Raw genomic sequence first — 15,124 nt, 5'->3', positions numbered from 1 at the left:
TTGAAGGTGCCACCAACTTAAGATCAGTCTGAGATTGAGTATATAGATCACTTGAATTTTGCAAGTTATTTGAGTAAGTACATTTTAATTCTTATGTTCAACATGCTAGTTTTGGTTTTCATAACAGTTTACTCCCCGATAACCATGGGGGTGTCCTTCTGGGGCTGAACTAATAACTTATTTTAGTTTTCAATAAGTCTCTACGATCTTGTTCTTCAATGCAATCCCAAATTATCAAAATGGGTAACCTACAAGGTGCACAATGACTCTACTTACTCTATCTGCGTCTCCTGACACCACTCAGCTTTCACCTCAATTTTTTCCAAACAATTTCTATTGCTTTGGGTGTGCCCATGCCCTGACTTTGCTTGCTCACTTTAACAATTTAGAACAACAAATACAATTATAGAAACCCTCAAATCATTTGCTTGCTAACAGAGTAAACATACCAATTTGTTATGTTCCAGGCTCAGATTAAAATTTAAATCTACCTACCTACAAAGCAAAATATCTAAACTTTTTTTGCATTCATAACTGGGGGTTATTCAAAAATCCATAGGACGGTTTTACACTAAATTTAAGAAACATAGGAAAGGAAATGATTACTGGCACTTGTGCTATGACAGAAATCAATAAAAATGAATACAACTTTTTTTTAAATGAATCGTTTTGTACATGTGTGACCATACCTTTCAGATGTAAAATAATCCTATCAGCATTGTAATGGCGATGGAAGAAAATACCTAAAGATCCCAAAAAAACTGTGAAACAACAATACACCTGTGGACTGATGCAAGATAGGACTGAATGTCTCATGCCAATGGCAGAAAATTCGCAAAACAATTGAGGCAAAGGCTGAATCACTCAGAATCAAAGCCCATTAAGAGTATGTATAAAATACAAAAAGATAGCCATTAATTAGCTTAAGGGATATCAAGGGTCAATCTTGATAAGGGCGTTTCCTCTGCATTTAGTCAATGACATGGCCAGTTGGGTGCTGTTCCATCCAGCAGTTTTTCATTGTTGCAGTGAGCTTCCCTTATAGAAGGTATATTAAAGAACATTGTGAGGGGGGGAAACACTTCCCTTGCTACCTCTATAATGTTATCCTCGCAACACTGCTTTTTGTGCAGACGGAGGTAACAAATAATGGTGTTAGCAAAATAAAAAATGCTTTAAATGTCTACAACTTCAGAGTTGGTGTTGCGGACTCTAATTTTCAAGTTAAAAAGCCATTTAAAAAAAAAATATATAGAACAAACCCATCTACTGGAAGGGAGTAGGATAAAAACAACTAAATAGTTGAACCATAGGCTTGTTTTGCATAATTGCTAAGAAACTGAGCAATGTGTTTGGAATTGTTAAAGTTACTTTAACCAATCAAAAATAGCAGTACGTAAACTAACCCGTAGATTTTTATTTACCTTCCTTCCAGGTTTTAAACCCGTTCTTTGCGTTTTTAAACTTTCAGAATGTGTGTGATGTTTAGCTACTGAAGCATTTTTAGGAGGCCTCCCCTTCCGGACAGCTGTTGATCCAGGTGGTCTACCTCGACTTCTTTTCTTAATCCTCTGTGCTGGGACAAAAGCAGGTTTTGGTTGAGACTGCATTGAACTTCGGATTGCTTTCGGTGGGGACACAGGTGTATTTGTAATACTCTTTGGGAGGGAAACTAAAAAGAAATACAAAACAAAGGTAGGTAAGTTCAGGTAGAAGTAAAATATTTCTTAGCTAAAGCATCTGATTCTGATGGCAAAACATACATAATAAAGTAAAAATGTGTTTTAAACCATATGATTCGTAATTTGTTTAATCATTTTCAACAAGTCTTGGAGTGCGCACAGACTAGCCTGTGCATACTTTCTCATACTGATTGTTCGAAAAAACATGATGCTACTTTGGTCATATTAAAAAAAGCCTGCTATGTGATGTCAAACTTTGTAAATCCTTACCTCTAAAGCTGTACTTCTAAGAAAACACAGCAAACATTCAGGATAAAGTCCAAATTACTATACAACCTGTGGCTCTACTTACCTAATGCAGACACAACCTCTACACCAGTGCAGACATAACGATAGCAAGGAGATATGTGCAAACACAAGTCTCAAATGTGAATCCTTTGGGAGACTAGTGCTTCATCTACAGTAAATATTTCCATACATTTGCAAGAGTGGTTCATCCTTTGGATCTCCTCCAGGGCTCAACAGCTTTTACGTTCCATAGTAACATCCCCAGGCCGGATTACATATGAGAACACTTAATGTGCGAGTCAAGCACTAGCAGGCCTGAAGAGGAGGGATTTGGGAAGGCAAGATGACTTTTCTGATTAGCTCTTCAATCATTGCTGAGGTGGTATCTATTTAGTAAAGGCAGCACACTTCAATGAACAACACTTGTCACAGTCAACAGCACCATGTGCAGCCTTGCTGGTCTGGCGCACTAACATGGTCACCTTACATCTCAAATGAAGTGGTGGACAAGACAGCAATCATGCCACATAAATACGCTAGAGATGAAAGAGAAACCAGGCTCAAGTTCCTTACCCCATCATTCACATGAAATTCAACATTCTGCCAATGAACAATATGAAGTTTGAGGGGGGCCAGGAAACCCAAATTTACTTTGAGACAATCGGTCAGTAACTTCTAGTAAGTGTCAAGCAAATAGTGGTGGCATATTTAGCACAACGTAAATACCCAAAAGACAATAAACTAAGTAGACAACCTATTTAACCCCTTCGACGCGGCGCCGATTCCCGCTGAGCGTTGACCGTTTCTTGCGCGGGCGTGGTCATGACGGAACGGTTCCGTCATGAGCACAGCTCAACCGACGCTCATGACGGAACCGTTCCGTCATGAGCGCCGAAGGGGTTAAAGCCCCCTACTGAATTTTCACTTATTAAGTTCTCATGGACACTTGATCAGACAATGCAGAGGCTGAAAGCAAGACATGCTCTCTACTAGAAGAGGAACACAGTATTCAGTCCTGGTGATCATGCTCCCAAACAACGATTTCATAAAGAATGCCTTTAGATGGTTTGATCAATACTACTGCATAAGCAATCGTGTAGGTTACACCTTTTTCGGGGCACTTTGATGTTTAATTTCTCACTGGTCATTTTTCACTGTGCCCCAGGTATGACCATCAGCTTGAAAGGGATTCTTGCTCCTCTATTAGATTCCTATAAAAACATTACCTGTACAAAATAAAGATACCATACATACATACATATGCCTGCCCATACTTTTTAGGTCTCGGCTAGCGTAGGCTGCGCAGACATGCGCAGTCTCGCTGGTGAGATTTTATGTTTTTGGGTAGCTTTCACTAGCAGGGTTTAAGCCCCGCCTCTCTTTTCCATTAGCTGGTGTCACCGTTTATGCTAAACGGTGGCCAGCCATTGGAAAAGAGCTTCCAGTGATGTATACTTTTCTCTTTTAGAGCCGATCCAGTTGGACTGGCTCTTCTGACTTCCTGCTGGCGTAAAAGGTTTTTTATCTTCTTTATGGGGCCAAACACGTTACCCCATAAAGACAAGAAACCTTTTAGCAGGCGAGGCCGTCCAAGTGGGACGGCAGAAAAAGGTGACGAAGACGTCACGGCGAGCGCTTGTTATTTTCTTACTGTCACGCGCTATGTCACTGTAATCCGTGATTTATCTGCAGGGAGTCTTTCTATGCCACACACAAGCACCTTCATGGCATTTTGTGCCACAGCAGTCGTTCCTAAACATCTCTAGCTTCCTTGCGTGGAGACAGTACAAGCAATTTCCGGGCGTGTAAGAGCCGCAGAGCCGTGCTTTTTGTCTCGCAGTTTTATATAGCTCGAATTCAACCTGGAGGTATCAGGGCGCTTTACAGGAGCACCAGCTGTTCCAGACGGGCACACCCATGTTTTGTTAGGCTCGGGGAGATGAAGTGATTTGCCCAGAATCACAAGAGGTTGAGCCGCAGAGACTCGAACCTGGTTACCTAGCTTAGAGGTCATATGCTCTAACCGTTAGGCCACATCTTAATTAGTCCAGCCTGCAGGGACATGGGCCCCTGTACTTACACTCCAGAGTGTGTCACTCCTGGGTGTGTCACTCTTAAGTTTGTCAGTCCTGTGTGTCTCTCCTGAGGTTATCACTCCTGTATGTATCACCACTGGGTGTGTCATTACTGAGGGTCTCACTCCTGAGTGTGCCACTGGGGCGTGGGGTAGAGCAAACAACCCCGTACTGGTCACCGTGTTCTATTTGTATGATGATGCTTGTTTGAACCCGAGATGCGCTTGGTGGGCGCTATACCCCGACTTTGTCACGTGAGAGCTTGTGTCTCACTCTTCTCCAACCAGCAGGAAGTGCGTGAATCTTCTAGGAGCGAGGGGCACTTATGGAGGGGAGAGAGTGTATCCCCCATGAGCACGAGAGTACCTCTGAGGCACGTGACAGTGAGTGCACGTGACAGTGAGTGCACGTGTGAGGGCATGTAAGATCCACAGAGCCGTGTTTTTTGTCTTGCAGTTTTATATAGCTCGAACTCAACCCGGAGGTATCATGGCGCTTTACACAAGCACCAGCTGTTGCAGACAGGCACATCCATGTTTTGTTAGGCGCGGAGAGATAGTGATTTGCCCAGAATCTCAAGAGGTTGAGCCGCAGAGACTCGAACCTGGTTACCCAGCTTCGAGGTCATATGCTCTAACCGTTAGGCCACATCTTAATGAGTCCAGCCTGCAGGGACAGGGGCCCCTGTACTTGCACTCCAGAGTGTGTCACTCCTGGGCGTGGCACTCTTAAGTTGGTCAGTCCTGTGTCTCTCTCCTGAGGTTATCACTCCTGGATGTATCACTACTGGGTGTCATTACTGAGGGTATCACTCCTGAGTGTGTCACTGGGGCGTGGGGGAGAGCAAACAACCCCGTACTGGTCACCATGTTCTATTTGTATGCCAATGCTTGTTTAAACCCGAGAGGCACACTTCGCACGTACTGTAATGTACAAACTACACACAATCTGTCATGCTCAGTCTTCTGAATGAAAGGCAGCTACCGTTGAATAAATAAACACTGATCGTGTTTCCCAGCTGTTTCACATGCAGACCCTACAGAGGGCAGTGCTTCGACACTCACCCTCCGAGCTTTGTGACACTCACTTGCAGCCTCCGACTCTGTACACCTCCAGAGCCACACACCTATTCCTATGTGTACCTCTCCTCTGTCCCCGGCCACACGCTTTCTCAGAGTACTGCAACTCCCCTGGATGTCTAGCTCCTCTTTACTCCTCTTGGCGCTATGTCATATGCTACAGGAGCAGGCGCAGTGCTGTGAGGTGAACAAGGGAGGGCGCCTCATATCCTCACAGCTGTGATTGGTAGCAATCGGAGTATGTCAGGCATGTGAGGAGGGGCACCGACCACCAAAAAATACAATAATTCTGTTTTAAATGCAAGCCTGCAGCTGTTCCACAACAACGTATCAACAACATCGGTAGTCATAGGCGCACTGTTGACACATTCTGTAGTGTGCACACCACACACACACTTGACACGCACTGTAGTGTACACACCACATACACACTTGACACGTACTGTAATGTACAAACTATGCACAATCCGTTACGATCAGTCTAACACTGATCGTGTCTCCGAAGTCCGCGCTCGGCATTACTCACAGTGAGGACTCTAGAATCTTCCTTTCAGAAACTGTTGCTAAGCTCGAAACTGCATTAAAGGTTTGCAAGATTGGTCTCCCTCTAACCCACGGCTCTTACCTTCATTAGGTACGCTTTCTGTGTTGTGTACCATTCCCATTGTACACTTCACACTTTGTAGCACACAGTGTAGAAAAGGGTATTCATAGACCAGTGTAGACATTTTCTAAACAAAAGGGGTCATATGTGGTTTGGCGAAGTGGCAACCCCTCTGCAAGGGTTAACTGGTCAGCTTTCAGTTGACGATTGCTGCATTCAGGTGTTAAACTGTTACTAATGAGATGCGGCTTTGCTCATACACTATTAGTAGTTGTTAAACTGTCAAAAAACTGAAATATTACTGCAACATATTGTGCCACATTATGTTACATATTCGACTTTCCTTGCTGCATAACTATGTCAACCCTATTCTTCACTGCCACTTAATTCTAGTGGCCGTGCTATAGTGATTTATAGTGTTTAATTAGCTGATGTAAGAAATACCACATGGGCAGATATTTCTATTGTTCTGGTGTCAATCTGGCACTGACCAGATGTGGCAACAACACCTTGTCACAGCCTGGAGTGCTGGTCCATTGGCAGAACCCCCAATCTGAAGCGAGAATAAACAGTATACATGGGTGGCGGGTCATTATATCCAAATAAGTTTTTCTGCCCCTATAGATTTTGTTTCCAACTATCGCTATCCTGTACTGCTAGTAACTGCGGCCTCCGTGGTGGTTCTTTCTGGCTTATCTGTACGTCATAGAAATTTTCACCATTCAGAAATAAATGAATCTAAAGGGAAAGTTGAAAGAAATGAAGGGCGACAGCAGCTCAAGTATTTAGGATTAACAAGTCGGGATTCACGGTGTTACAGTTCGCATGAAGCGCACAACAGGAAGCAGCTACGGATAGGCCACATTATAGTACTTGGTGTCATGTGACACAGAGCGCCACCCTCTGACACAAATGTCACCTGATAAGTAATGTAAACCCTTCTCCCCACCATAATAACAAAATGATGCAACCAGGTCTGGACTGGCCAAAAAACAGGGGCAAATGCTGCTCAGAGTGCACATTCACCCTGCCAATAACAAGGATTACTGCCTTCACTATTGAAAAACATAGCCAATAGGTCTCGCCTTTGGACCCTTATAAATATTTAGTTATGCAGCACAATATCCTTGGTTCTACAACATCAACCGTTGCATGGCTAAACACTTATAAGGTACCGAAGGCGAGACCTATTGGCTATGCCAATGTTTGTTATAGTCTGGCTTGACAGCGCAGCTGTCGCAATATAATTATGTGAGCATCAAGCGAGAAGGGGGCTTTGGCTCCAACCACATATTGGGACGACATTGAAATGCTATTAATGTGTATTAGATAACTAGATAAATTATGCTGTTTTTCCCTGGCAGCAATACAGATCGGAGATGAGCAGTCATTAACCTACATGGATTTTTGGGTTTGGCTTGACAATGCAATTGCCACCTGACCTTTTAACTTGCACCAATATTATGCTACGGTTCTGCTTCCACACAAATACATATGTATTCCCATATTATTTACTTGTAATGCTTCACATTACCATACAGCATTCCTTTAAAGCCAGACCAATTGGCACTGGCAATGCTTGTTGAACATGACGCCACCACAGACCCCAGATTTCATGATGTTCTTATTACAGCTGCGTGCTCTCTACACTAGTTCTTCCAAATTGGCACAATAGTCCATGCCCTGTGCCACTCTTCATGTGATGGAGGTCATCTCTGTTCCAGTGGTGAGCAATGTCTCTCCTGGCAACTATCACATCTATGGCCATTGCTAATAAATCATTTTGAAACGGGCCCCTTTTGGGCCCTATGTTAATGTCCTTAACTGCATCATAAAAAAACATTGATTGAGCTCCCAACAATGACGGTAAACACATTCACAGTAATCCATAGCACAGATGCAGTCCGTTTTTATCTCACATTTAACTTCATCTTGCATAACCGAAGAGTATTTGATTTTTCCAAACAGTATGCGTCTAGAGTTTTTTAATGCAGCATATGACTTATGTAGGACATACTGTGAATTGAATCGCCTGTGGGTCTCTCAGTAAGTTCAGGTTGCAGGTGGGTATTTAGGAGGGTTTTGAGATCGAGCTCTGCAGGGCAGCCTGCAGGCAGTGTGGGTTTCTCAACGTACCGATTAGTGGGTCATAACTGCCTTCAGACAAGAGCACATCCAGTCCTTGGCCTCTTTACAGAATACTAAAGCCAACTGTAATTGTGATTTGATAAAAAAGTATGCGAAGGAGATGCACAACTGCAGAAATATTGGCTGTTTCGACGGGAAAGAAAAGAACAGTTTACTTACCTTATGTAACGCCGTATCTGGTAAAGACTATCTTGCTGTAGATTCCCTGCCTTAGAATTATCCGCAGGCATCAGACTGGATCCGGATATTGTTTGCAAGCCATACTACTATATGCCAGTAGGTGGCATTATCCGGGTCCACGTGGCGGTGTTGGCATCATCCGTGCATGAAAGAATGTTCACAGTGCCACTCAGCCACGCTGACGGCAGTTACTTTTTGAGCCATGTAGTAGCCCGACGACCGGTGTGAAAAACAAGGCCCCTGAAAGGGGAAAGCCCTGTCCCTAAAAATCCGATCGCAGAGCAGGAGAATGGGTTGGGTCAGTAAGAAATCTGCAGCTAGAGTCTCTACCAGATAAGACATAACCAGAGGTAAGTAACTTATTCATCAGATAAAAAATCCTAGATGCAGATGCCTTATCTTAGAATAGATACCTAAGCAATAACTCCCCGGAGGTGGGTCTGCCGACCAATTTCACACGAGAAAGTCCAGCAGGACTGAACGGAAAAAGTACTGATCCATTCAGACCTGACTGTCCGGACAGAAGTCTTTGGTAAACGTGTGCAGAGATGCCCGCGTTGCTGCCCAGCAGATGCCCATGACCGGAACTCTGGTCGGTAATGTAGTTGTGGCAGCTTTAGATTTGGTGGAATGAGCATGCAAACCCTCAGGGGTTGCTTCTTAGCCAATGTTCAGTAGATTTTGATACAGAGAATGATCCATTGGGAGATGGTCCTCTTCTGTATAACCTGTCCTTTATTTGCTCCGACATACCACACGAAGAGTTGGCAGTCCAACCAGAGCTTGTGTGCAGTCAAGGTAGAATGACCGTGCTCTTTTTAGGTCAAGATGGTAAAATCACTCCTCTTCCTTGGAAGGATGAGGCGGAGCGTAAAAAGTAGGCAGAGTGGTGGTTTGACTTACATGAAATGGAGCGACCACTTTCGAAAGAAAGAAAGCTCTCGTAGGAAGCACCAGTTTCTGTGGACAAATGTTAAGATAAGGAGGCTTGGATGACTAGGCCTGAAGCTCACTGACCCTTCCATAGAGCTTAGTACTGCTAAATTCAGTGTTGCAATTTCAAAACTGAAACATTTTCAATCCATATTATTCACAACACAGCTCTTTGTTGTGACTCATTTATGTGATACTGCTAACAAGCATTGGCAAACCCACAAGGTCTGGCATATTTTGTGTTATATGTCTCGATATAATAACAGAAAACTCAGAGTGGAATGCAAACACTGTTCAGGTGGCATGCTCTGTGAGGCACAGAATTTTAGTTTACATGTTTTAAGCCACGCCACCTTTTTTCATACCACTTAAAGCACGGCCTAGGGGAATGAGGGAACTGGATCCACACGCACACATACCTGTTTCCAATAACCTGTTATCATTGAGCTTTTGCCGTGAATGAGCAGAGAGCAAAGAGACGGGAGACGTCGAAACCCGCTGAAACGCTACGGTAACGCTCACGGCCCTACACCCGGCTCTAATCTTTTTTTTTTTTTTTTTTTGAAACCTTTATTACAGAAGTCAAAAGAGGTACAAAAATGGGCCTACAACCTTCGGGCCGGCCGCTAGCAAACGATAAGAGCATAGAATACAAGTGGGAAACACACGCTGCAGCGAGAGAGAGATCACAGGAGTTGGAAAGAAAAAACATTGGCGGCCACACCGTCCGGACCCCCCAGATGGCGGTTCCATTTTTATGTAAGAAATAACAAACAAATCCACAAGGCAGCAAAAAAAATCGAAGCAGCAGTATGCGCTCCCCCGGGGAGGACCCTACCGATACACAGGAAAAGTGGGGGGGGACAGGCCAGAGCGGAGACAAAGTGGACTCCGTACCCAGAACCAAGGAGACAAGGAGACTAGGGAGACGGGGCCAGTGCCAGTTCAGGCGTCAGCGGCGGGGTACAAATTCCGCCACGGTAGGAGTTCCAGGGGCCCCACACTTTCACCCATTTCCCAGGCTTATCTCTCGCGACATACACCACTTTTTCCCGAAACATACACCAATCCATGTTGTCCTTCCATGCCGAGATCGTTGGCGACCTCTGGGAGCCCCACAGTTGCGCTATGTCACGCTTTGCCACCATATAGCCCAGAGTCACCCACCACGTCTGCGGCACTGAGTAATCAGTCGGCTCCCACACATTTAGCAGACACCTCCTCGCCTCAGGAAGCAGCGGCACATGTGTGACCGCCCGCAACACCGCATGCACACCACGCCAGAATCGCGCCACCTCCGGACATTCCCACAAAATATGGACGAAGGTCCCCAATGAACCACACCCACGCTTACACAACCAATCCACGGAATATCCCATACGCCGCAAACCCGGCCCCGTAACATAGACCCTATGGAGTATTTTGAGCTGGACGAAGCGAAGGCGGGCCGGTATGGCCACCTCTTTCGGGGAGGCCACCGCAGACACCCAGTCCTCGTCGTCCAGCTCCAATCCATCGGCGACCCACGCCTCACGAAGGCTAGTCAACAGTCCCGAGCGATCATTGATGAGCTTTTTGTAGATTAAGGAAATCGTGCCATCCGGCACATGCCCATCTAGCACTCTATCTTCCAGAGGGAGTACTCCGGGATGGAGGCAACATCCGGGAATACGGAGACCAGCGCGTGACGGACCTGTAGATATCGAAAGTACTCCCTGTCATGCAACTGGAATTCCGTCTGCAGCACATCGAATGTTTTGAATCCCCCCCTCGTCCAGAGATCGCCCACCCTGCTGATGCCTATCATGTCCCACTTCTCAAAGCCCTTCGAGGTCCACAGGGAGCCCAGCCGCTCAGAGGCACACAGTGGCGTCGCCCGGGTCAATCGATCCTTCCACCCCATCGCCAAGTTTGCCGCGTGCCACACCCGTACCATGACCCGCGTAGGGCCCGTAAGACGCGCGTCGAGCGATCGAGAATAAAGCGCCCGATTGTAGTCACCGCCCGGCAGTAATAGTTTATCCATCTCAAAGGCCGGGTTTAAAGCAGGCCCGTAAAGGCCGTGGTTTATCGCGGCCAGCTGGGAGGCCCAGTAGTACCGTTTGATGTCCGGGAGGGCGACCCCCCCGTCATACCACGGGAGCGCCAGCTTCGCAAGGGCAATACGCGGCCTCCCATCCCAGAATAGGTGGCGCTGCAAACTCTCTACCTCGCGAAAGTAGCGCGCCGGGACAACATCCATCGTGTTCTGTAAAGCATATAGGAAACGTGGCAGCGACATCATCTTAAACAATGCCGCACGGCCAAGCGACGAGAGCGGCAAGCGCCTCCAACGCGCCACGTCCTCCTTCAGGCGCTGGAGGGGGGGGGAGCAAATTTTGTTTATATCGGGCCTCAGCATCCAGGGTAATAAAGATACCCAGGTATTTAAATCCCTGCGAGGCGACCTGGATAGGGCAGCCCCGCGGTAGGATAGGAGTCTCCCCGGAGAGGACATACACACAGGATTTAGCCCAGTTGATGACTAGGCCAGAATTACAGCCAAAGGAATGCAAGACATCCACTAATACAATCAGCGATTTACGCGGGGAAGCAAGGTATAAAAGGATATCATCTGCGTAAAGAGATACGCGATCCTCATACTCAGGGGTCCAACGGAGACCACGAATGGAAGGCTCCCACCGCAGCCACTCCGCCAGGGGCTCCAAGGCAAGCGCGAAGAGGAGCGGCGATAGCGGGCAGCCCTGCCGCGTACCCCTGCCCAGCTCAAACGGAGCCGACACTCTACCGTTCACCACCACCTGCGCTAGAGGTCCGGAGTATAACAGTTTCACCCAGCCAATGAATCCCGGGCCAAAACCAAACTTCGCCAGCATCGCCCAAATATATGGCCATTCAAGCGTGTCGAACGCCATAGTGGCGTCCAAGGACGCCAAAATGGCTGGCTCTCGTATGAACGGGACCCGCGCGAGCACCCCGTGCAGACGCCGCAGGTTAAGCGCGGTGTTGCGATGAGGGATAAAGCCGGACTGGTCCTGGTGAATCAGATCGCACACCACGCTAACCAGCCAATTAGCCAGCACCTTGGCGAGAATTTTGGGCTCCGCATTCAACAGAGAAATGGGCCTGTAGGACGTGACCCGATCCCGCGGCCTCCCCTCCTTATGAATAACCACGATAGTGGCCAGACGCTGGTCCAGCGGGAGGGAGCCCGCCGAACGGGCCGCGAGGAACATAGCGCGGAGATGTGGCGCCAGCGTATCCGGTCGCAGCTTGTACAATTCGATGGGAAGGCCATTAGGACCCAGGGCCTTGCCGGAAGCGACCGAACGTATGGCGAGGGCAATCTCCTCAGATGTAGGGGCGGCATCCAACGACACTTTATCCTCTTCCGAAAGGGAAGGCAGCGCAATGTCTTTAAGCAGGTCATGGGAATCCTCTTCCGAACGGGAAGATACCGGGGAATACACCCCACGGAAATACTCAGCGAAACATTCAACAATTTCCTCCGGCTCAGTGACACACACACCATCCAGTCTCTCAATCGACGGGACAACTCGACTCACTCTCTCCTTTTTATCCAGCCACGCAATCAATTTACCAGCCTTATCACCCACATCATACAGTCGCCCTTGTTGCTCTCTACTCAGGCGCCTGGCTGCCTCCATGACTGGGGCCTTGTAGTCCGCCTGTTTGAGTCGGAGAGCATGCAGTGTATCATCCGTTACCCCACATTCCAGATCACCCTCCAATTCAGTTATCTCAGTTTCAATACGGGTCACCTCCTCCCGCCCGCGCCTCCGGGAATGGGAAATGAGGGACAGGGCCTCCCCCCGGATTACCGTCTTAAACGCCTCCCACAGAGAGACCGCGGACAATACAGACCCCACATTATCTTCAAAATACCGCTCCAGAGATTTAACCAAATCTGCGCGAATTGTGGGGTAGCGCAGATACCAGGGATTGACCGGGACCACCCTCCCCTCCCCCCTCGGGACAATGTCGAAATACAGCAGGAGCGGGGAGTGGTCCGAAATACCCCGCGCCAAATGTCATACCTCCCCAACCCTCCCCGCCTGTGCCGCGGGCATCAGAACATAATCAAGCCTTGAAAGACTGCCATGAGCCCCGGAATGAAAGGTGTACTGTATCTGCGTAGGGTGTTTCAGCCGCCAACAATCCACCAGCCCCAATGTATCCAAGAGGCCAGACAGCCACGCTTGGGCGCGGGGGAGATCCCTAGGAGGGTGACGGTCCTCAGTACCGGAAACTACAGCGTTAAAATCTCCCCCAACCACTAGAATCCCCTCCGGAAGGCCAAGGAGGAGGCGTCCCAGATCAGCGAAGGTAGTTGTTTGCAACCCTGGCGGTACATAAACAGAAACTAAAACAATCACTCTACCCTCCAATCTACCCACCAGAGCCGTGTATCGTCCCCTGTCATCGTGGAACACCTCATCCATCTCAAACGGGAGCGAAGTTTTAACCATAATTCCCACGCCCCTCGAACCAGAGGTGAAGCCCGAGTGGGCTATAAGGCGATAGCCCCGTCTATTCATAGCACGAAAGGCGTTTCCAATGAGGTGCGTTTCCTGCAGAAATACTATATCGGGAGAAATACGTTTTAAAAACTGCAGGACCACACCCCGTTTTATCCTGTCCCCCAGTCCATTGACATTCCAGGACAAAAGACTCAGTCCCCTACCCCCCATCATAGCCGAAATCGAGCCATCTCCCCCCAGGGAGCACTGTAGAAGGAGCACAACAATACATCTGCCTTGTGGTACAAATAAACAATACCCAACCCCAACACAACAGCCCCAACAAAACTCCCCCCTCCCTGCACCCCTGCATGAGCCCAAACAGCCCCCCCAACTTGCAGTGTGCCTGTCGCCCCTATGTAAATGGAACTACTAAGACCCCCTAGAGGAGGAGGGAGAACCCCCTCGAGACCCAGCACAACCTCCCATGGAGGGGAAACAAGGCACAATAGGCAAAAGACCCTAAGCATGGCCAAAAGTGGCATCACCCGGGTTCAGCCACGGTGTCAGTACCTCAGACCAGGTCCGGTGAGCGCTCACCTCCCGTCGCCCCCCCCCCCCATCCCGACCATGTCCCCCAGTCAAAGTGTCCAGCCAGTCCCCGGCCATGTCAGGACGGTCAAAGAAGTGAATGCGACCATCTGCCTCCACCCGCAGCCTGGCCGGGAAGAGCATGGCATATTTTAGGTTCACGTCACGAAGCCGCCGCTTGACACCCAGGAAACTCAATCTCTGCTTCTGGACCGCCTGCGTGAAGTCAGGATAAAAGTTCACCTCCATGTTTTCCAGCTTAATCGGCCCTTGCAGTCTGGAAGCTTGCAGAATCGCATCCCTGTCCCGAAAGTTAAAAATACGGGCAATAAGAGGCCGCGGAGGGGCTCCGACCTTCGGCCTGCCTCCGGGAACTCTATGGGCCCTCTCCACCGCAAAGAATTTACTCAGCCCCTTAGGCTGGAGATGGGTAGAGATCAGGTCCTCCACAAAGAGATCCGCCGCTGACTCCTCCCGTCCCTCGGGCACTCCAATAATGCGGATATTATTCCTCCGGGCCCTGCTCTCGGAGTCCTCCAGGCGCCGATCCAGAAGCGCACTTGCCTGACGGAGCCGATGCACCTCCGTCTGAAGGGCCGCTACCTCAGTCGTGAGGCCCGACGCGGTGTGGGCCAAAGAGTCGACCCGGTCATTTGTCTTAGAGAGATCGGCTCTAACAAGGTTGACATCGATGAGGACCGCGTCGAGTTTATGTGCCAAGGTGTCGAATTGCTGGCCCACTGAGGTCTTCATCTCAGCAATGGCGCCCATAACATCCTGCAAAGTCAGATCCGCAGGCAAATCCGGGGCATCCGAGGGGCCCTCGGAGGACTTGTGCGATCCGCCGGGAGACCCCTTCGGGAGGGTGTAGCGGTCCATAATGTTGGCCTGATGCGCGGTGCCACGCCGGGTAGACTTGGCCTTCAACCGATCCCCTTCCTGCTTCGTGGCCATCGTCGTGTGGCTCGCGACCTCACCAGGTACGCAGTGGAGAGCAAGCAATCAATCAAGGCCGAGAGCCCCGGGGGTCACCCCAGGACGGCAGAGCGGGCCACCGCAGGCA

At 48.5% G+C, this 15,124-nt stretch overlaps 1 protein-coding gene across 4 annotated transcripts in view; it reads right to left on the bottom strand.

The window, feature by feature from the left end:
- Positions 1-15,124, bottom strand: part of SCML2 (Scm polycomb group protein like 2) — a 752,432-nt gene that overhangs the window by 388,769 nt on the left and 348,539 nt on the right. For all 4 annotated transcript variants that reach the window (XM_085622654.1, XM_085622657.1, XM_085622655.1 and 1 more), the window contains one exon: positions 1,425-1,672. In XM_085622654.1, the coding sequence (XP_085478780.1) occupies positions 1,425-1,672 (248 nt within the window). The remainder of the gene's footprint in view (positions 1-1,424; positions 1,673-15,124) is intronic.

Source organism: Triturus cristatus, chromosome 8 (assembly GCF_964204655.1).
Source record: "Triturus cristatus chromosome 8, aTriCri1.1, whole genome shotgun sequence".
In the NCBI taxonomy this organism is placed as follows: domain Eukaryota; kingdom Metazoa; phylum Chordata; class Amphibia; order Caudata; family Salamandridae; genus Triturus; species Triturus cristatus.
The sequence above is the reverse complement of the archived record's forward strand: the minus strand, read 5'-3'. Positions and strand labels throughout refer to the sequence as shown.